This window comes from Otolemur garnettii, unplaced genomic scaffold (genome assembly GCF_000181295.1).
Source record: "Otolemur garnettii isolate 467f Iridium unplaced genomic scaffold, OtoGar3 scaffold00008, whole genome shotgun sequence".
In the NCBI taxonomy this organism is placed as follows: domain Eukaryota; kingdom Metazoa; phylum Chordata; class Mammalia; order Primates; family Galagidae; genus Otolemur; species Otolemur garnettii.
Genome location: NW_003852403.1, coordinates 25,416,520 through 25,439,911, shown reverse-complemented (window position 1 = coordinate 25,439,911; position 23,392 = coordinate 25,416,520). Strand labels below are relative to the sequence as shown.

The 23,392-nt window shown below is 43.9% G+C and overlaps 1 protein-coding gene across 6 annotated transcripts in view; it reads right to left on the bottom strand.

Annotated features, from left to right (window-relative positions):
* Positions 1 to 23,392, bottom strand: part of FAM13C (family with sequence similarity 13 member C) — a 110,967-nt gene that overhangs the window by 33,310 nt on the left and 54,265 nt on the right. For all 6 annotated transcript variants that reach the window (XM_023509597.1, XM_012801431.2, XM_012801429.1 and 3 more), the window contains 2 exons: positions 22,257 to 22,320; positions 3,797 to 3,881 (listed from right to left, as the gene is read on the bottom strand). In XM_023509597.1, the coding sequence (XP_023365365.1) occupies positions 3,797 to 3,881; positions 22,257 to 22,320 (149 nt within the window). The remainder of the gene's footprint in view (positions 1 to 3,796; positions 3,882 to 22,256; positions 22,321 to 23,392) is intronic.

The following is a 23,392-nucleotide window of genomic DNA, read 5'->3' as shown; positions in this document are numbered from 1 at the left end:
TGTGGGCTTTTCTCTTAGTCAGTTCTCACTGTTGTAACTAAGTACCATGGACTGGGCAGCTGATAAATGACAGAAATGTATTTCTCACCATTCTCAAGGCTGGAAGTCTGAGATCAGGGTACAATATGGGCGGGTCCCAACAAGGGCTTTCTTCCAGGTTCCAGATGGCTGTTTTCTCCTTGTATCTTCACATAGCAGAATGGGAGCAATCGCGCTCTCTGGACTCTTAAAGGGCACTAATCCCACTTAAGAGGGCTCCACCCTCATGACTTAATCATCTCCCCAAGCTCTTATCTCCAAATATCATCATGTTGGGAATCATTTCAATATATGAATTTGGGAGGGGGACATAAATATTCAGTTCATAACAGCTTCCATCTCACATTATTTGGTTTGCAAGCAAAAAGTAGGGTGACCAACCATCCCGAATTACCTGAGACTGAGGATTTCTAAGCACATCGAACTTTCAGTTCTAAAAATGGGATAATCCTGGGCCAACCAAGCCAGTTGGTTATCCTCTATACAGGTCCAAGCTGCCTTGTGGCCATCTTCCTCTCCATCATTTCTCTCTAATGGCCCTACAGCTTTCACATCTATGTCCACATGCCTTGTCCATGTCCCCACCCCACCCACCCCTAGCCTGCATAGTTAGTATATAAACATATTTCTTCTTCTGAAGTGGATGGAGCCAACTGGCCAAAGATCCTGAGTTATAAGTCACATGTGGTCTGTGAGCCTCTTCCTTTGATGAAATTGAGGTAGAGCATCAGCCAGACAGAATTTGACATTCTCTCCCAATTCAAGACTCTGTCCACTTGACCAGTAGTTCCCAGAACTTGGGAGTGTCTGTGAAATATACAGATTTCAGGACTTCCACCCCAGAGACCTGAGGATCTCTCCATTGGAAAAGCTTCCTGGTAATTATGATGTGTAATAAGGTTCTGGAACCTTCTTTGGGGGTGTCATGAAATGTGCTTTTTGCTGTAGATGCAGTTTAAATTGGATTTCTAAAGCAGGGGGAGGCTTTCAGGTATCTTATTAGGTGGGACCTTTGCAACCAATAAACCCAAGTTAAAGCCCAATACTTGGTTCTCAAGAACTAGAAACTACTATACTTTGCTCAGACCATCATTTCAGATATATCCCGCAATAGTTAAACAGCTTTACTTAAGACATGCTCTAATAAAGTCAAAAGAATTTCAAAACTGCTTAAGTAACATCAATTTATACCTATGAATATTTGCTACTAATGGTTAATTGTTGGCATAATATATCCAGATTTTCGTATAAAAATCACTTGTATTTTGTCCTTAACCAATCACTGACATCAATAAATACTAACTGAATATTTATCTATATGCAAGGCTCAGGGCTAGATGCTAGATTTTAAGAAAGAGGAAACTATTTTTAAATTACTTTAAGCTTTCAAGAACTTACAGCTGTGTTAATCTTATGTGATCACCTTCTTACCAGTGACTTAGAGGAAAAAACCAAAAACCAAAAAACTACAGTTTCAAGGTGTTCAAAGATCACTTCAGAAATCCATTGATCTGAGCATATATATTTTCTCTGTGTGACACATAGATTAGAAAATATGTAGCCTCCATGTAAGATTGCATTTGGAAGTGAATAAGACCAAACCATCCCATAATTTAAACTATGTAAGCATCTTACAAATGCCTGTCATTTTTATGATATCCCTACCAAATACAGTGACTTCTTCTTAGATTCCTGAAAACATCTTGTTTTCTAGAGATTTCCAGAGTCAATTTTCCAGACTCACTTTTTTTTTTTTGAGACAGAGCCTTAAGCTGTCCCCCTGGGTAGAGTGCTGTGGCATCGCTCACAGCAACCTCCAACTCCTGGGCTCAAGTGAGTCTCCTGACTCAGCCTCCCAAGTAGCTGGGACCACAGGCACCCGCCACAACACCCGGCTATTTTTTTTGGTTGCAGCCCTCATTGTTGTTTGGCGGGCCCAGGCTGGATTCGAACCCACCACCTTAAGTGTATGTGGCTGGCGCCTTAGCCACTTGAGCCACAGCCGCCGAGCCTCCAGACTCTCTTGGAAGGGCTCCAGACACTTCAAATTCATCTACATTTTCAAAAATCCAACATCCAATCCATCAGCCTCCTCTGTAAATACCTTCTGCCCATTTCTGCCATTTGACACTTAACATGGAATGCATTTATGGTTCCTTTGTGTGGGAAACCCTACATAAACCTAGTATTTATTTCCATTCTACAAGGAGTGATAATAAGTTGTTCAAAATCCCGTGCATCCAGAATGAGAAAATGCAAAGCTATTCTTGATCCTGGAGAAAATGAGACTTATAAAAGTCATAATTTAAAAGAAAGAAAAAAATATATATCCATATCTAGCCTGTGACAAATACCTTATTAAACACTTTGCCAGGTACTTGCTTAGCTAATCCAAAACATAAATGACTCCAAAGTTAATTTATATTTGACTTGAGACTTCTTTATCTGTTTTGTATGTTGTTTGTTTGCAGGAGGGAGAAAATGAGGTTGGAGGAAGAAAAGGAAGGATGTCTACTAATCTGATCGAAATCCCTAATTGGCTTGACATTGGCTCTTGCCCAGTTTCACTTGTATCTTATCCAAACTCAGCGGCCAACAGAACAGGAGAGCTCTCTAGCGCAAGGACAGCCACTGGCACCTGCATCCATAAGAAAATAATTTACCAATGCCCAGCAGGGCTCTCCTAGGCCTCCGTGTCCTTAGTATGATGAATGTTACTTCACAGGTCAATTTAAGGAGTTAATATAATATACACAAAGTGCTAAGAACAGTTCCTGGATCACAGAAAGTTTAAATAATAGTAGCTACTATGAGTAGCTATTATTAGCTACTATCATTAATACACATTCCAATACTGGAAATGACTGATTTGCCTCCTTATACCACGTGGGTTATTTTTTACACAGGCGTGTCTTAAGTGTACTATTGCTAATGGCACTGAAATAGATTACCTTTGCAAATGTCTCCCTTCAGCTCCTGGAGATTAAGGGGCTCTCATGAAGCAAGTTCACCTAAGCCTATTTCTACCATCCATACAGAAACCAGTCTGCAAACCTCTGGTTAGAGAACGTAAGCTTTGCCCTCATTTCTACTCATTTCTTTCCTCTCTAAGTCTTCCTGGGAGCATTAATTTGCCTCCTGTTTACTAACCAGTTTACCATTCTAGGGATTGAAACTCAAGAAACTAGCAGAAAACTGAGACCCAAATTTTCCATGTTTTGACACAGAAATTAATGCAACATCAATTGAGACAGAACAAGACATTGCAGGACGAGAATGAACTGTCCATGGAGAACTCCTCCCATTCTGCTCATACTGCTGGACTGTCTTACAAGCAGTTAACAGAGGGGAGGTAGGGCGTTCAAGCTTCCCCACCCCTCGATAGCTCACAAATATCAGGAGTTTCAAGACAGAGCAGAGGTTGTCTAAGTCTAGTGATGTTAAAATAAATATTCCACTGATTTGTCACGGGAGACCAGATAGGAAAATGAAGACCAGGAGTGGTGCTGGGTGCTTTCACGTGACGCCCACTTATGGGAGTCTGACTCGTGGCCCCAGCTGAAGAGAAGGTCTTACAGCAAATCCTAACTCCTCCTGCTCCCCCTCAGCTCCCCCTGGGCAACTCGCAAGCCCCTCTTGGGTCTTCACGTTTTACCAGGCACCATTTCCCCCAGGGTGACAGGTTGAGAATCATACTGCAAGAAGCTGAACTCTCTTGAGAGTACAATTTGGGACGCCCCCCAGCCCTGCCTCTTACCTGCGGAATCCGCCCCATCGGCTGGCACGCTCTGGGTTGACACTGGGGCTGGGTCCTTCACTCCATGCACCTGGGCAGCTTCTTCCTGGTTTGTCAGAAATGCAGAGCACAGATCAGATTCAAGGGCTTGGAGCTTCAGCAAGGAATTCTGCCAGCAAAAGCAGAACATCAGGCTAGCTAAGGTAGAAGCCTGGCTTGCAACAGTGAGTGCGCAGCTCCTGCGAGCACCTTCCTCAGCGCCTGGCAGGAGGAGGGTGGCGGCCACAGCTGCTTCAGGGAAAGAGCTGGTTGTGCCAGAATCATCCACGCAGTATTCCACATGCAGGCTCAGGGGCTGCCTCATTTAAATCCTAACGTATATGGCTAATCAGTGACACATGGGACTGGTGATTTCGTCAGCAAGAGACGCTGCATCTGGAGAACCAATCTGAGCCGGTCTCTGCTTCCCGGGGGTTTGAGGTTTTACGCTTTGCAAGTGTTCCATTCATCGTGCTGACATCAGGAGCGAGGACATCAGGCCCCTCCCCGGCCACCATTCATAAAAGCCAGCGTCCCTCCAAAGCCAAGACTGCAGCAGACCGCAGTGCACAAAGAGTTACTGCCGCAGAGGCTGCCTGGCATCAGGGAGGGGCTCCCCGGCTCCCTTATCCATCTCTGCACGTCAGGGGTTGGGGGGGATGTCTTCTAAAGTTACTTCTCTGCTGTGGGATGGCTGCAGCTGCCTTTTATCAAGAACAGGGTCGCAGGAGATGACCTTGGTCCCTGTGCGTAACCCAGTCACTGAGAAAGAAACAATTTACCTTTCACAGCCTTGGGCATAACCTCCCACCCACTCCCTTCATTTCTCATTTTAAATTTCTCCCATGGTTCTTAATAAGAACAAAGTCATACAGACTGACGCACGCATCCTGCCATGGTGCAGACGCCAGCAGATTACATCCCCCAACCAGGTGAAAGTGAGTCAGCCTGAGGCCCTGGGCAGGCCTTGCCCACTCACAGCAGGAAAGCAATGCCCGGCTCAGCTGCTCGTCCACCTGCCCGGCTCCCAGGGGTGGCCGCCAGGAGCAGAGCCATCGGTCCTTTTCTAGTCTGACCCTGCAGCACACATAGGGACACACACGCCTACTCACACGCTACCCTCCACAGCCCTGCTCCTCACTCCCCCACGCCCTGCTCCGCAGTCCCATCCCCTACCCCTCACCCTCTGCCTTACTCCACACACATTCTCTATCTACCGTTCATCCCCGCATCCAGCCCACCTCATACATACCCATACCTCACAGCAGCCCCCCAAATCTCACAGCCCGCTCCACGCCCACACACACCCCTACACTCCACCTACCACACCTCACATCCACCCCCCTTGCCCTCACCCCCTATTACACACACACCTGACCTTGTATAAATACCTACCCAACTTCTCCTCACAGCCCAACCCCTCCCTTCCACACACTACCAACTCCCCCCACACACCCTCATTCATTCTGTTGTGTGAAGCAGTGTTTTAAAAGCTGCTCACTGAGGAAGGTCTTAAATCTGTCCCTCAGCCTCTCTGAAAGGAGCAGGTGTGGGGCAGGCTTGGAGCCCCTCCTCTGCCATGCCCAGAGGTGGGGTAGGATCTGGGACGAACCTCCTCCCCTCCTCCATGCTCAGAGATGGCTGCCCACAGCTCAGACGCAGCACCTGCCTGAGACTGGCCCATTTTTTATGGCCGCCTCCTTCTTTCTGGGATGTTTTCCCAGGAACCAAGTGTGGAAGCAAGAAGGTCATTGACAGGAGTCGCAGAAGGAGCAGGGGCACCAAGTTTCTGGAAGGATTTAGTACCCAAGCAGCTGGGAGGCAAAGAGAATGATTTCAGGCCAGCTTCCCACTGGAGGAGGACCTTGAAAATCAGTGACCTTGCCAAAGAGCAAAGGACTCTGAAGATTAAGAAATCATGCCCTGGGGATGAAAATGGTGCTGCAACTGGGGAAAACAATGTGGCGGGTCCCCAAGAAAGTGAAAAAGGATGACCATAGAATCCAGCAATTCCACTGCTGGGTATACAGCCAAAAGAACTGAAAGCAGGGACGTGAGCAGGTATCCACACATTCATATTCACAGCAGCATTACTCACAATAGCCTAGAGATAGGTCGCACATGAAATTTTGTCTCTCCAAAATCTGTATGCTGAGGTCCTACCTACCTCCTCCGTGTGACTGTATACGGAGACAGGGCCTGTAAGTTTAAATGAGGTCATAAAGGTAGGGCCCTAGTCAATAGGACAGGTGTCCTTATAAGAGGAAAAGAAGACACCAGGGTCGTGCATACACAGATACAAAGCCATGTGAGGACACAGTTGTCCGCGAGCCATGGAGAGAGGCCTCAGGAGAAGTGACCCTGGCTGGCACCCTGGTCTTGAACTTCCAGGCTCCAGGATTGTGAGAAAACAAATTTCTGTTGTTTAAGCCAGCCAGTCTGTGGTACCTTGTCATGAAAGCCCAGAAGATGAATATTAATATAAGGTAGAAGCAGCCCGAATGTCAACCGGACAGATGAGTAAACGCAATGTGGTATATACGTGCAGCGGAACGTAATTCAGCATTAAAAAGGACAGCAATTCTGACACATCTCGTTACATGCATGAACCCTGAGGACACTGTGCCAGTCATGAAAGGAGAAATACTGTATAATTCTACTTCTATCAGGTAGAATTCATAAAAACTGAAAGTCGCATGGTGGTTGCCAAAGGCCAGTGGTGGCAGATGGGGAGATACCGTTTAATGGGTGCAGCGTCTCAGACTGGGGAGATGAAAAGTTCTGGGGAAGGAAGACAGCAACGGCGGCACACAGGGGGACTATACTTAATGCCACTGAACTATACACTTGAAAATGGTTGAAATGGTCAACTTTATATATATTTTACCATAATTATTTTTCAAAAGAATAAAAGGTAAAGTAAAAAGAAAGCCTGTATTCTTGCTTCTTTTTACCTTACCTTTCATTCTTTTTTTTCTTTTTTAATTGCAGAACCGACAGCCTGTGTGTGAGTGTTTGTATATTCTGCAAAGCAGAAGAGGACACAGCCCACAGGTTCCCACGGAAGCAGAAGGGATGTCAGCTCTGCTCCACATTCTGTGTCTGGACTTGGCCAAGCATCCTGGCTATCCCACACCTTAACTTCTCCATCTGTAAAATGAGGCAATAATAATAATAACCACAGCATCTGCTCTAAGGGCTGCTCTCAGAATTGAGGGAACTCACAGAAGGCTTTTGCAGTGCCCCAGCAGGTGGTGAGCACTCAGGGACTGGACTCTGTGGTTATTATTTATCAGAATATCTCCAAACCCAGAGGCTGCTTGGCAGAGCTCTGGCTGTGTGGCCAGGCCAGCCTGCACACTGCCTGATGCCCTGAGGCATCACTTTGCCTCCTGGGGTCTCATTTCTGCCCCTGCCTAGTAAGTCCCCTTCGGACTGGAAAGGGGGAAAAAGCACCCAAGTCCCTAGACTGAGGGTGGTCCACAGAAGCTGGCCTGGAGTGCGTGCTTGGACAGTGTTTGTAGAACTGAACTGAGTGTTTGTGAAACACAAGTAATTAGCAAAGCATTTCACTGCCAAGCAGTTCACACTCAGAGGTCCCTGCACTTTCACTGGAAGAAAGGTGTCCTGCCCAGCCCGAGTTATGCCTGGAGGTATTGGCGGGTTGCTCTCATCTACTTTCCTCCGCCACCTTCTCCCTCACCTGCACTCACACAAAATAAGACCCTGAATGGCAGAAGACATCTGTGTGTCTGGCTGGCTTATTCCTCTCTGACCCACTAGATGGGACTTGACTTGGGGGAATGGAGACGGAAAGAAGTGGCCAGTGGAACAGGAGGGAGAAGATAAGAGTCGGGAGAGACAAGCAGACATCCAAGGAGAAGGGAAAACGAATTGCTGCAAACAGGGCAGAGGCAGAGTGGAAGGGACTCTGCAGACCTGCTGTCCTCAGCTCGTCCCACTGCCACTCCGCACTGACCCACTAGCTGAGGACAACCTGCCTCTGGGCATCACAGGATATTTGCAAGTCCTCCTGAGCAGAGGGTGGGGTCGTGGACACCCTGGGTGGGATGGGTGTGTAAAGGAATACCTCTCCTGATGACCAAGGAACCCAGGACACAGGGGTGGGGGCAGGGGGGTTCCCTATGTGTCATCTATATCACTGTCACATGCATGTCCTTCCAGCAGGTGACGGGAGGCATTCAACCTGGAAAGCCACTCAGTGAAGCCACTCGGACAGCTTGCAGTGCACACATAGGGTGCTGTCCACCTTGTAGATGGGGGCTGCACACACGGCTCTGAAGCTCAGGCAAAAAAGCTGCCCTAAGCTCTGGGAGACAAGACTCCTCTCAGCCCCTTCCTCGTGGGGCTTCTAGTCTAGTGGGGAGAGAGCTAATAGCCAACAAACAAATCCAACAGTGATGACAGTTATTACTGTCACCGAGCTATGGAGGAAAAAAATGGCGAGCCTGGGGAGAGAGTGGCAAGCAACCATTTCTTGACTCCATCATGGCCCGACTCAGTGACCTTTAGTGCAGGAACACGCTTTTCCCTCTACAGAAAAATGAAGGCCAGTAAATCCTTCCAGCGCCGCTGCTTCCTCCTCCTGCAGGAGCCCAGCTCACTGCTCAGGGCCGGCCTGCCAGCGATTTCCCGGGTTGGCAGCCAGCAGCTCCTCGAATGCATATCCAGAATCTGTACAAAAACTGAGCGAGGGCTAACGGGTCCTCTGAAGGACAACGGCCTCCTCTGCCTCTCCATTTAGCCCATCTGGTTAGCGAAGAAGCCAGCGACAAGTCTGAGAAACCTAGGTGTGGTGTTCTCAAAAAAGCTCATTTTTCTCTTTTACATAATGGAGAATATGCTACTTGTTTTAGAAAATACTCTACTCATTTTCTGTCCTCTACAATTACCAGGTCCTACTTTAGTTGGGCTGGAAAAGAGAACACCCACGCAGGCTGGATGGTTCAATACTATTTTAGGGTGCCTTTGTCTGTAATTCCCCAGTTGCAATAGCAGGGATAGCTCATAGAGTGTCTGTGAAGGGGTTTAGTGCCTCGCTCCCACTCTTTTATCTAACCAAGAACTGCACACAGAGTTTCCATGGTGGCATGAAGCAAATCAAACAGGAAATCTGCACAAAACTGGTGATACACCGGGTCTCCAAACATCCCCATGACCACTCTCCACTCTTCTTCCCTGAATGTTCACATTTCCCAGGAGTGCACTCTTCACCCACTCTCCAGCACGCACACCGTACCTTTCCTTCCCATCTGCTGATTCACCTGCTCCTCCCCCCTCTTCCCCAGGACCCACTCAGATGTAGCTGGTTCACAGTCAAAACTCCATCAAGTTACCCAGCCAGCAGTGATTACTTTATCTCAACAGAGCCCATCTAGCTTCTCCCTGAGCATCTTCCTTATTTCCTCCCCAATACCTGCCACAATATGTAATTTTTTTTTGTCTGCTTGTTTACTGATCTTTCCAGCTCCATCAGGGCCAGAACCATGCCTCCATTGTTCACGGCTGCATCTGAGCACTATGTGTAGGACAGAGCCCATCCAGAACAAGCCTGCCATTGTTTATTAGTTCTGTTTTTCTGGACCCTTTATCCAGTACTTGAGGGGCCCTCTGAATATACAATTTCAAGCTCTGTTTCTTCCCTCGTTCAGAAACATTAAAGTACTTAGAAATCACTGGGGAGTACTGCACATTCCCCAGCAGGGCCTGGGAGTCCCAGAGTTCCTGATTCATCAGTTCTTAAGCAAGGTTGTTTCAATGTGGGAGGTATAAGGTGCACACCTGGAGAAACAGTGCCCCGATCCTGGATCCCAGCCCTACTCTAAAAGGTGGCTTGGTTGCTTGCTTAGCTCACCTGCCTCAAGTGGAGCAGGTTTTCCCTGCACCCCAGCCCTCTGACACCTTCATTGCCCTGTGGCACCTGCCTCCCCTAGAGAATGGGACCTCCTGCCAGATATAAAGTACCCATCACTCAGAGGCAAGACAGGGGTGCCTCCCGAGCTGCTGCTCTTGCTGGATTCTCAATGTTCTTGCCAAAAGATGTGAAGCCTCTCCCAGTGTTGATGGTTACAAGAAAAGGCCAAATTCATCCCTTCCTTAAAGACAGTGGACCCTTGGCTAATCCCTCCAGGCACTGTGCTGCTGGCATCCTGGGATCTCTGCAGCTCCTCAAGCCCAGTCTAGCCCAGCCCTTCCCAGCTCTCCTAGCTGAGATATGGTCAGCCCTCATGTCCCTTGCACTCCCCAGTGGAGAAAATCAGTGGAAAAAAACAAGCTATTCACTTGAAGCAGCACTCTGTTGACAAGAGGATCCAGGTTCTATTTGGATTCTACTAGAAATTCTTTTTAAACAAGGACAACCTAGCCACAACGCTCAATAGCACAAACCACATTTCCTTTCAGTCAAATGATTTCAAGCCGGGAAGAAAGAGTCCTGTTCTCAATTCTGGCTCATTGTGATATCCTTGTTATGTTCGCTTTATTAAATGAACAACAAAAACAAGATGTTCAGGAGAGAACAATACAGTTGTATAAATTCATGTTTTTAAATCAGAACTCTGAGCTTCTGCAGATGATAAGACTGATGTTTCTGAAATAGGATGTGTCTCAGTTACAACTCACGGAATGAAATTCAACAGTTTCTCACTGGAATCGCTGGTACTTAAACCATCCAGAAGCACGGGGTTAAGATGGATAAACCTTCTAACTAGTTGCTTTTTTCCAGAACACTAATTATATTCCAAGGGCTGAAGTTCAGAGCTAGTCAGGATTGCAGTCCATCTGGTTACTCCTTTGCAGCTATTTTTGTTCCAATTTCTTTCAGCCTTGAAAGATGTTTTGCTTCAGGACCAACCTCAGTGAGATGCAGAGGGGGCCGACAGGGCCCTTATTCTGCCTCACTCTTGTGTCCCTGGGCAACTGCCCAACTCTGCTGGGCCACATGCTCTTTGCTTTCTCTGATGACACTTCCCTAACACTTTCAATTTGTAAAATTCAATGAATATTAGAAATCAGTAACTGCTAGAAATCATAAAATCACAGGTCATATGAAATAAAGTATATACCTATGCCTGTAAAGATGGCAAGTCACACTGGGATGCGTTAGCCATTCCCTCAAATACTAGTTTTTACATGTCTATTTTTAATTGGCAAATAATAATTGTATATATGTATAGGGTAGGTAGTAAGTTTTGACACATACAATAGTCATCAAACCAGGATAATCAGCATATTCACCACCTCAAACATTTATCCTTTGCTTCTGTTGGGAACACTCAAAATCCTCTCTTCTAGATATATGAAAATATACATTTGGTACTATTGATTCTAGTCACCCCACAGTGCTATTGGACACTAGGATTTATTCTTCCTACCTAGCTATAATTCTGTACCCATCCTTTAACCCAATGATTTTCTCTTTTTTTGAGAGAGAGTCTCACTCTGTTGCCCTAGAGTGCTGTAGAGTCATAGCTCACAGTAACCTGAAACTCTCGGAGTCAGATGATACTCTTGTCTTAGCCTCCCAAGTAGCTGGACTACAGGTGCCCGCCAAAGTGCTCAGCAACGTTTTTTAGAGATGGGGTCTCACTCTTGCTCAGACTGGTCTCAAACTTCTGAGCTCAAGCAATCCACTGGCCTCAACCTCCAACAAGTACACACCAGTGGGCCAGGAGAGGATCCTAAGTGTGCCGTAAAAATTCTTAAAAATCATTGATTAAATTATTTTCAGAAGAAGTTCAAAGATCAGTAAGTATATTTATTTTTTCACTTTTTATTTTTTGATTGACATAATTTAACTATGCTGTAGAAGTTTAGCTATAGGCTCAAGTGTATCAGGAGATTAAAAAACACTGCTTTACTCAATCTCTCCCTCCCCACCACACTTTCCAGCCTCTAGCAACCACTATTCTATTCTCTATCTCTATAGGATCAACTTTTGTAGCTTCCAAATATGACTGAGAATATGTAGCATTTATCTTTCTGTGCCATATTTCATTTAACTTGAGTCCTCCAGGCTCATCATGTTGCCACAACGGAAAGGATTTCCTCCTTTTTATGGCTGAATAGTGTTCTATTGAGTCCATACACCACCTTGTCTTCATCCATTCATCTGCTGACAGACACTTAGATTGTCAAATCCTAATATTTTTGTTAGAAAAATGTGTATACATTTTTGACACCCTTGGTATTATTGAATATGCATTCCTATTTGATAATATTTTGTTAAAGATCTTTGCTCCTGTATTCATGAGGAATATTGATCTATAGATTTTTCATTTTGTGCTGTCTTGTCTGACTTCATTGCCCAAGTAAAACTGCCTGGATGAAATGATTGGGAAGTGGTCCCTACTCTTCTGTTTTCTAGCAGAGATTGTATAGAATTGGTGCTAGTTCATCTTTGAGCAATTCAGCTTCTGTCTGCCTTAAAACTTGAGTATTATAGCCTGAGAAAACCAACAGTGTCCTAAAACATACAAGTGCCAAGGCTCAAAAGGCCAGACTATGGGATATTAAGTGTAGACTTAACATGTGCCCCTATAAAACTCTGGAAAGTGGGGACAACTAAGTTCATTCTTGTCCTTCAGCTCCCCTACTCTGCCCCTGTACCAAACCCTGAGCTGGATACACATTTGCTTCTCAATAAATCCTGTTGAAAGAAAGAAACTACTTCTGGGTGGCACCTGTGGCTCAAAGGAGTAGGGCGCTGGCCCCATATACTAGAGGTGGCGGGTTGAAACCCAGCCCTGGTCAAAAACTGTAAAAAAAAAAAAAAAAAAAAAAAGAAAGAAAGAAAGAAAAACTACTACTTAGAAAGAAATATCCAAAAGGTCACAGCTCCTGGGCAAAATTTGACTTGTGGACCAGCAGTAATATTTTTTATAACTTAGCAGGGGAAGGGAGAGCTTTCACATATATGAAAGCTGCCAACTGTATACGTATTTCTCCAAGTGGCAACATGTGGAAAAAGAAACAAAACCTCTTCCCCCCATTTCATCACAAAATGAAAGTTCTAACAACAGTCTCTAAATGAAAGAGTTGTTTGTGGACTTTAGCTTTATGAAACGTTTGCTCTATTCATTGGTCTATGTTTATCCTTTGACTTTAAAGCAATGAAAACTACAACACAGGCTGGGAGCCACTGAACTGGATACAATCCCTCACAGCCTTCCTGGAGAGTAGGAACTGAGTAGCATGGAGATGAATCAATGAATGGGCGAATGACAAGAGAAAGGATAAACAGGTGCTACCAGAAAAAGAGCAGGGGCAATGGGACAAAGCCACAGGGCAGAGGGGAGATGGCAAGGGCTGGCAGGCAGAGAACACACCCAGTGGGGCAAGTAGGCAAGGCCTGCCACAATACCTCTAAGGCTTCTCCAAGGCTATTTACTCTAAGGAGTCCCTGGAGGGAGAGGACTACAGACCTGGTTGACCTGGAAACAAAAAGCCAGGCTGGGTAGTCCCTCTGAATGACAGGGCAGAATAAAGCAGGCCTTGAAGCAGCTCAGAGTTCCTCCATTGCGCAGTTCATTCAGTTGGGAATGAAAACTGGGATCCACACAGGACCAAGTTGGATACGGGATGTCCTTGCCAAGTCAACAACGAAGGTTGGCTAAAATTTAATGAATCATAAGACACTGTTCCAGCTGAGGAAGAAACCTTAGTAGGGAAGCAAGGTGACTTTATCTCAGCTCAGAAATCCATAGCAGAAAATGCTAAGTGGTATCCTGCAGTGGTCCAGCAGAGAGGAAAATTACTTTGGTGATCATGATTCCAGAGACCAGTAACATGTAGTCCACCATCCAAGTACCTGCCCTCTGAGAACAGCACTCCCAGGTCCCACATGTGGCCTCTGTGTACCAGATCAGCTTATTCCAAACCACAAGGTCACAGTGACTGGTTCAGGAATGGGCACATGCCCCAAGCCAGACAAATGAGACTCAAGGATCGGACTTTTTAGAGCCAGAAAGGAGAGACCATTATTCCATTGTGTGGTAGGCAGGATCCTAAAGGTGGCCTCCAAGATTGCTACACCCTGGTTGTTCAGTCAAGCACTCATCTAGGTACTGAATGACAAGGAGGTATTCTGCAGGTGTAACTGAAGCTTTAAATCAGCTGACTAAAAATGCAGAGGTTGTTTGGGTGGGCCTTGCCCAATCAAGTGAGCTTTTTAAAATGCAGAGAGTTTCTTGCAGCTGGTAGCAAAAGACAACATCAGAGAGAATCAAAGCACAAGAATTTGTTGCTTCTGTCTCAAAGATAACCCAGGAGGAGACAGAGGAGGAGGGGGTAGGGGAGGAGAGGGAGGAGGAGGAGCAAGGGGAGCAGGGAGAGAAGGAGCAACATATTGTGTTACTTCAACCTCTAAAAGCTGATAGCTGCCCCCAGCTGACAACCAGCAAAGAAGCAGGGACCACAGTCCTGTAACTGCAAAGACTAAATTCAGGTAATAACCTAAAGGAGCTTGAATGTGAACTCTTTTCCAGAGCCTCATGAAAACCTATCCCAGTCAGTGCCTGGATTTCAGTTTTGTGAGATCCTGAGCAGAGAACCCAGCCGAGCCCACTCAAACTTCTGAGCTATATAACTATCAGCTAATAAATGGAGGTTGAAGCCACTAAGCTTTTGGTAATTTATTACACAGTAATAGAAAACTAATATACACTGGAATGACTGGCTATAAGAACAATGTATCCCTAGGGAGGGGCTGACCTAAAGATGAAGCCAGTATGGGAATAAAAAACCAACAGAGAAAGAGATGGCATGTCTTTGATGGGTTTTTAATCCCTGGATCTAGCCTGGCATAGAGCCTGTCCCAATCCTAAACTTTCAGCTGTATGAAAATGTCAATAAAATCCTGTTATTATTAAAGCCAGGTTGAATGACCTTTTGGTCACATGGAAAGAATGTCAGATACTTTTTAAAAAACTCCTCAATCAATTCTAAACTAAGACCCAACCCTAAAAACTGGGTTTGCATTTGAACAACAACAAAAAAATAGCTGCCTATTCTTACAGAAATAATACCATTTGGCCAGCTCAGGAGGGTCCATGAAGGCCTAACAAAGCCTCTTGCTAGACCATTTTCTCAAAATTAAAACAAGTTTGAGGGAGAAATACATCTCAAATAAAACAGTAAATATCATTTTGAGTTCTGATATGGCTTGAGGCCAAAATATCTGTATGTAAACTATGAATGGTAACTAAAAGGCAAGTCTTCCATATGGAGACAGACACAGGCATACACACGTGCACATAGACTCAAAGAAAAACCCTGGAAATGTGCAAATTGTTTTACTTTTAACAAAATTAAAGTATTAAATAAAGGATTCTTCATAGATTTTATTATTATTATTATTATTTATTTATTTATTTTTTTGGTGAGATTCTCACTTATTGCCCTTGGTAGAGTGCCATGGAGTCATAGCTCGTAGCAATCTCAAACTCTTGGGCTCAAGTGATTCTCTTGCCCCAGACTCCCAAATAGCTGGGACTAAAGGCACCTGCCACAGCGCCCAGCTATTTTTAGAGACAGGATCTTGCTCTTGCTCAGACTGGTCTCGAACCCATGAACTCAGGCAATCCACCCGCCTCAGCCTTCCAGAGTGCTAGGATTACAGGTGTGAACCACTGTACCCGGCCAGTAAAATATCTTTAAAATTGAGGTTAATGGTGAGCTATTATAACTAGCATAATTCAACAAAAGGTAACAGTAGCATGTGAATACAAGATCAATTTTTTATGTTGATTTCAAGACTGTGATTACTGATCCATGGTTAAAGTTATTGTAATTAATATTAGGTCATTACTGAGCACTTACTGCGTGCTAGTAATATATTACTTTTGTTTCTTATAACATAGACCCTTTCTGAAGATTCCAATAATATTCCTGAGGGTTTTGTCCTTTCTGCAGACCCACGGTCAGAACACAGCACAGCCCAAGTCTCTAAATCCAGCCTCACTTTGAGCACCTTCTCATCCTCTGGCCCTTCACCCATCAGGGAGAGTGATGACCCCACATGCAAATCTGAAAATCTCTCAGTTATTTTGATAAAGTGAAAAACTAAACTCCAAAGAAGCCACAGAGGTAGAGCACACCTTTAGGATGACCTGTAGGGTCAATTTATAGCTAAAATATTTCTACTGGATTCTATAAGCTCAAAAAGCACCCATAATGCAGTCTCTAGAATAGAATTGCACTAATAATCTTTCCATTCAAGAAATGCTTTTATCTCCCAGCTCTAAATACTCATAAAAAGAGCAAACTTGGTGTCTGAGAAATGGTGAGTGTTTGCTTTTCTCAGATATTTTAGGTTTTATTAGTTACCAGGTGAAATAGAATAGCTAGTGTAACAGAATTAACTTCCCTCACGAGAAACAACAGGACTTGAATTTCCCTACCCTCACAAACCATTTTCTTTTTCTTTCTCCCCCTCACAGTGTCAGGAAGGAGGCAGCAGGGTGAGAAGGATAGATTATCATTACCCTTCAGATTCTCACTGCTGAGTCTAGCAATTTCTTCTCACTTGCAAAAGATAATGCCATCTTCTCCCATTCCATGCCATGGATATACAGGACACCATGACCTCCATCTGGGTTGATTTCTTCCTCTCCATCAGTGGCCCCTTACATATCCTTTTACTTCAGCCTCCAGGCTGCTAATCATGCAATTATCTGGCCCCATAATTCCCCAATGGCCTCCATTCCAATGCCACTTTTGCTTAACCAAGGCTGGCTATCTCAGCAAGCTGCCACAAATTTCCAGGATCTCAAACGTTCTAAAGATAAGCCCCATCTCGTCCATCCCAACCACTCCCTGCTAATGAATTTATCCTGTTCTCCTTAGTATATTAAGGGTCTGGGTTCCTTTTTGTTCTTAAACTCAATCATCCCACTTAGACTCCTTTACCTCATGGGAAGCGTGGCGGGGGAGGGACAGAATCTCCAGAGTTTGATTCTTGGGGACACCAAAAAGTGTGTCCACATAGAAGCATTTCTCCCAGTAGCTCCTTAAGTCTTAGCTACCTCAAAATCCTCACCAGTAGAACTGTAGTTTATTGATGGGAAAAAAACTTATGCAGCATTTATTCATTTTCCTATTCCAAGATCTAGCAGCTGCTGCTTTGTGTTTGACACATCTCTCTTCCATAAACCCATTAAGCCATAACAAGAATTTTTTTCAGATTTATAAACTGGCTCCTTAGGCCTGGAGAGGATAAACTGTAGAATTAGTCCTGCCAGCACAAGACAGTTCCATAGCCAATAAGCCAAAAAGATGATGGCAATAAGGAATCCATGTAAGGACACCAAAGCTTCTCTTTCAAGGTTGATTGGCTTGTGGCTGGCCTTACTTCATGACCCTGGACTTCCAGGTAAAAAGTGAAATGGTAACAAACTCATATTCACTCAGTTGATAACCTGTTTTATCCAAAGCTAAGTACAGAATACTTTGAGGTACCTTCAAAGTATCTATCAGATAAGAAAACAAAACATTTTTCCTCTGCAAAACGGCCATGAACATTTTTGCAGTGACCATATCCTTCTTTTGGATGATGACATCAAAACTAGATTGGGTGAGTATCATCGCAGAATGAGAAAGAAGGCCCAAAGTGACCCAGAGCTTCAGCCTGCTCCCTGGGACAATGGCAGTACCCTAGGCCCTCAGCTGAGCACGATTCTTCACTTAACCATAACTGGGCCTCTCTCTCACGTAAGACAGATAAATTATTATGCCAAGCATGTACGTCACTTTCACAGCTCTGTTTATTATTCACTCCCCAAACCAGGCCTTCAGATGGCTGGTTGGTCATGAGGAGGCCTTAACCCTGAGTAACTCCAGAACAATTTGTCTCATTCTATTCCCAGCAGGAACTGATAGCTAAATGCTATAAGCCCTGGGAAAACAAAACTAGGGTAGAATCAATGAGTGTTAAAATGGAAAGGCCTCAATACTATGTGATCTCACTAAGGGGAACCTAAAAAAGTCAGACTCACAGTAGAGAATAAAATGGTGGTTACCAGAGGACGGGGGTGGGGCAGGGAATGTGAGTTCGGACAGGGGACACCTTAGTCAACAGGCACGAATGGTTAGTTAGACAGGAGCAATGAGCTCTGGTGATCTACATCACACAGCACAGTGACTATAGTTAATAATAATCTATCAGATATTTCAAGATAGCTAAAAGAGGATTTTAAATGTTCTCACTGCAAAGAAATGAGATGATGAATGTGCAATTAGCTGTCTTTGATCATTCTATAATGTATACATGTATTGAAACATCATGTCAGTTGTACCCCATAAATATATACTAGTATTTTTTTTAATCAATTGAAAGTAAAATTAAATTTTAAGAACTTCAAAAATACCCCGATGGGGTACCTAGAGTTTGCCCAATTCAAACCCTCCTAACCTAATTTTACAAATGAAAACTACAAGAAGTTGATGGGATGCTCTACCACACAGTCTGAGAGTGGGAAAAGGTCCTCTGAGGAACCAATGTGCACATTTTCTCAAGGAAGGGAAAGTCATTAGTTGTTTCAAAACTATAACTCTTGGGCAGCACCTGTGGCTCAAAAGGGTAGGGTGCCAGTCCCATATGCTGGAGGTGGTGAGTTCAAACCCAGCCCCGGCCAACAACAGCAAAACAAACAAACAAAAAAACCCTATAACTCTTATTTTCTTAATTGTAATTAAATCAGGAATGGGATATAGAAGGGTGAGAGAGTAAAAGCAATCATTTTCCCTCATTTTATCTTTCAAGCATCTTTCTGATCTATTGAATGTTTATCAATTATATGGATGTGATGGACTGACTAAAACCAAGGATTAATATGGATGAAACACTGACAGATCTTAAGTCTAGAATATTTTCCAGTCAGGATTCAAGGGACACCAACCAGTAAAATTTCCTGACGTGTTACAGAGGCATAGTCAGATAGATCAGGTGAATGGTCACAGGGAAATTTAAACAGTTTTTCAGAAAAAGGAAGAAAATAACCAAACTGATAGTCCCAGAGACACCAATAATCATGGAATAGAGATGCAAACCCTATCAAGAGACCCAAGGTTAAAAACTGAGAGCTCTGGACTTACCAAAGATAAGTGAGACTGGCAAGAGTCAAGTCTACTCACACCAAATGAAAACAAGAAGTTAGAGAGCTTTTCATCCCACTGGGAAAGTATGGAAAACACACATAGAGATGGCACGCCCAGCTACATCATGGCAGATATCACCCTGCTGGGCACAGGGGACCTCAGGTCAATACCAGCCCTGAACCAATCCACAGCTGAGCCCCATTTGTCTGTGACACAGCAAATGGAATGGGAAGTTCAAATAGCAGAACTGAAATACCAGATGTGAGATCTGGGGAAAGTGTAAGGCACATATGTAGCATCTTATAATTGTTATTCACGTCCAACACTGAGGTCCACGGAAAATGCTTGTGGACATGGTTTTCGTGAGGCTCAAGAAACTCTTTGCTGACTTTAGACTTACAAGTTGGTGGGGAAGAAAGAGGGCAGACATGGGACTGGTAGGTTGTTTTTAGAAAATTATAATGGGGAAGTAGTAAAAGAAAGGAAGGAAGAACAAGTAAGAGCTAATGTAATGAAAACTTCTACCTTCCACGTCCACTTAGAGACAAAGGAGGACTGGTGTCCAAAGCCAGCTGTACAGGGCAGTGCCTGGGGCTCAGTGAGTAGGGCGCCAGCCCCAAATACCGAGGGTGAAGGGTTTGAACCTGGCCCTGGCCAAACTGCAACAAAGAAATAGCTGGGCATTGTGGTGGGCACCTGTAGTCCCAGCTACTCGGGAGGCTGAGGCAAGAGAATCACCTAAGCCCAAGAGCTGGAGGTTGCTGTGAGCTGTGACACCATGGCACTCTACTGAGGGTGACAAAGTGAGACTCTGTCAAGAAAAAAAAAAGCCAGCTGTACAAAGAGGCCAGAAAACAGGTCATAGTAATAAAAAAGAAATCATCAATAACAACTGATCATTACAGTCAAAGGCTAGACACAGCCATACACTAGGTTAGATCAAGGCAAATGAAAACTACAGCTACAACACCAAGTGTGGATGAATTCCACAAACATACTATTGAGGAAATCAAGCCAGACACAAAAGAATACCTACAGCCCGTGCATAAAAAGCTCAAAAACAGCAGATATCTCCCCAGGGAGTAGTGATGGGAAGGAATTAGAGAGAATCTTCTGAGATGCTGGTAGCGCTGTTTATTGATCTATGTACTGGTTACACACTTTGTAAGAATTCATCCATACATACAATTATAATCTGTGCACTTTTCTGTGTGATTATGCATTTGCATTAAAAATATGACAGCCATGTTGCCCATCTGTGTTCCATAGGACTCTTATTGCCTTAAGAAGTGCTAGGAGGTGGTTTTTCCAGGTGAGAGTTTGGTGTTCAATACATCTGAGAGATACTGGGAAAGTTAAATATATTCCCATGCTGCGGGACGCCTCCATCAATGAGTGTGAACACAGTGATCCCCCTGCAGGGCCTCTCACCACTCATGCTGCACCCCCTTCAGGCTTCTCTAAGATACCTTACAGACTTCCAAATGTTGGCCCCAAAAGAAACTTCATGGAAGAAGATGATGTGCACATCCAGTTAATCCCCTGACAGGACCAAAGCCACTTTCAGCACACAGTCACTGTATTCACCCAGTGTGGATCAGAGGTGCCCCCTCTGCCTGGAAGGGCCAACAGTTCACACATGGCGCTGCCTGCGGTTTCAGACACAGGGCCCAATTCAGTGTTCTTGTGCTCACGCAACCCCCGAGCAGTGAGCTGGCACATTTCTTGTCATTTGCAAATGCAGCATAGCGAAGGAATAAAGAAAAGCAGATTTTCAAATAGAGCTTTCAAAGCTGTGATTTAGGAACACTCACGGAATCTCAGCACTCTCATGGGTTTCCAGCTCAAAACACAGAGTTTCTCCCAAATACTTAAGAGCTATCACGAGTTGACTCTTACAATCACTTCATTTTTCTAGTCACTTATGTCAAAACAAACCATTGCTTCTTTACAACTAGCATTTTGCTTGTTCGCAGTGGGGCAGACAGTTGTGTTCATTGATTTTCATAAACTCTTTTTCATTCTTGTTACCATGAGTGAGTCAGAAGAATTTGAGAGTTGTCTCTGTGTGTGTATGCATAAACACACACCAAAAATAAATAAATAAATAAAAACAAATAAACAAAACCCAGAATCCTATTCTCTTATCTTTAGGACATTTTTCACAACTTCAGCTATTTTACTAGCTTAACCAGGAAGCTGGTTTACCTTTGGCTATTTATTTCTACCATGTTTCCCTGAAAATAAGACACTGTCTTATATTTATTTTTTCTCCAGAAGACACACTAGGGCTTATTTTCAGGGGATGTCTTCCTCTCTGCGTTGAAATGCATGGTGTGGCTATAAGACCATCACTAGGTCTTATTATCGGGGTAAAGCTTATATTTAACAAATGCATAGAAATCCTGCTAGGGCTTATTTTGGGGGTAGGTTTTATTTTTGGGGAAACACAGTACTAAAAGGGAAAAAAAGAAGGAAGTCACCTAAATTTAGTTAATACCTTTTTGGGGGAGTGGGGAGGCAGAATAGAGGCGCATTTTCAAAATGCCAAATAAATAATTTACCTGAAGCACATCATTTTTTCTTCCAGGCAGCTGATTGTCAAAAAAGTGAGGATAAGAAAAGGCCAGAGTATTTCAAACCCATGTCTAAAGCCAAGGCATGCTTAATAATAGGTATCCTGACTATACCATACTGATTTTAAACAGGAGAATTAAATTTACATATTTCAAAGAAAATCCAGAACAAGCTAACGAACGTTGTGATGTCCATTTTGTTGGGAAATAATCTGGATTGGAAACTGTGGCCTCATGTCTCAAAGTCTACCAAGAAAACCATATTGCAAACATGAAACTATACCATGTTCAGTGGATAAACAGTAAGCATGACTATGTTTGAGAGTACAAAGGCCATTAGGAAAAAGAAAGAAAGAAACAGAAGGAAAGATGCAGACAAAAAACCATTAAGAGAAAATTTTATAAATGTTAACTGTCACAACCATGGTCATACAATTTTGAAGCAGGATTAAAGACTGTCTATAAAAAAAAAAAAGAAAAAAAGAATATAATGAAATTTATATTCTTTTGTTGGACTTGGGTTAGGGCCAAAATGTGGGGATAGTCTCACAAACAGTATTTCAAATGTTGTTTGCTCCACAGCAAGGAAAAACATTACCCATTGAACAAAGAACTTCAAGCATGACAAGTTCCCTTACAAGCATAAATACTTAAAGTTTTAATCAGAAAGAATTCCTGGTACTGTGAAAAAGAATAATAAATCTTATGATTGGCTAATTCATGTTCACATAACCAGTAATGATTGTACCTACCTCATTTAAGTCCTGCTGAGTTTCAAAAGCATCCTTTGGCCAAATGGCAGCCCTCTGGTCTATTCTATAAAATACAAAGGAAAATTATTTCCATTGAAAAGAAACCTTTCAGCAATGTGCATTTGAACCTGGCAGCTATAGATTTGGCCATGCCTCTGTTAAGAACTCTTAGTGGTGTCCCACTGTCTGGAATAAAATCTGGACTCCTTATAAAGGCCTGCAATACATTACAGCATTTGAACCTTACCAGACTTACTGGCCCCACCTCCTCCGACTCTCACCCTTGTTCATCAGCCATGGCCTTCTCTCTGTTTCTTGAACAGATAGTGCTTGTTCCCTATTCAAACCTTCACACTTGTTGTCCCTGGGCCCCACAGCTCTCCTCCCAGATCTGCATACAATGACTCTTCTCATGAATGCCTCAGCTAAGCTCACATGTCACCTTCCCCAGGAGGCCCTCCCTGCACCCTCCAGAGCACTGCCCTGTATACTGGTTTCTTAGCACTTCTTACTATGTGAAATTAAATGTTTATTTGCATTTCCATACTAAAACATAAGCTCCAAGAAAGCACTGATTATATCTACTTTCTGTAGTGCTAAAGCCTCAGGACCAATCCAAATTCAATGCAGTTGTCTTGGAGTGACTCAATGTGATCTGATACAGTTGTTACAAAAAGATACCATTTGTCCACTGAAGATGCCTTTTAGAAATTTCATCCTATCTCTTAATTTACAAGATACATTTTATACTCATTGCTAGGTTATACGGTGCTATGATTTGGATGTGGCTTGACCCCACCAAAACTCAGTTTGAAATCTGATCCCCAATGTGGTAACACTGGGAGGTGAGGCCTCATGAGAAATGTTTTGGTCATGGGGGCAGAGCCTTCATGAATAGATTAAGGGAGTGAGTTCTCTTTCCCTCAGAAATGGATTTGTTCTTGAGAGAGCTGGTTGTTCAAAAGTCTGGCTTCCTTGGTATCTCTCTCTTGCTTCTTTTCATATCTTTTCACACCCTCTTGCTCCCCTTCTACTTTCAACCATGAATAAAAGCAGCCTCAGGCACTCACCAGATGCAGCTGCCCAATCTTGGACTTTACAGCCACCAGAATCGTGAGCCAAATAAAACCTGTTTT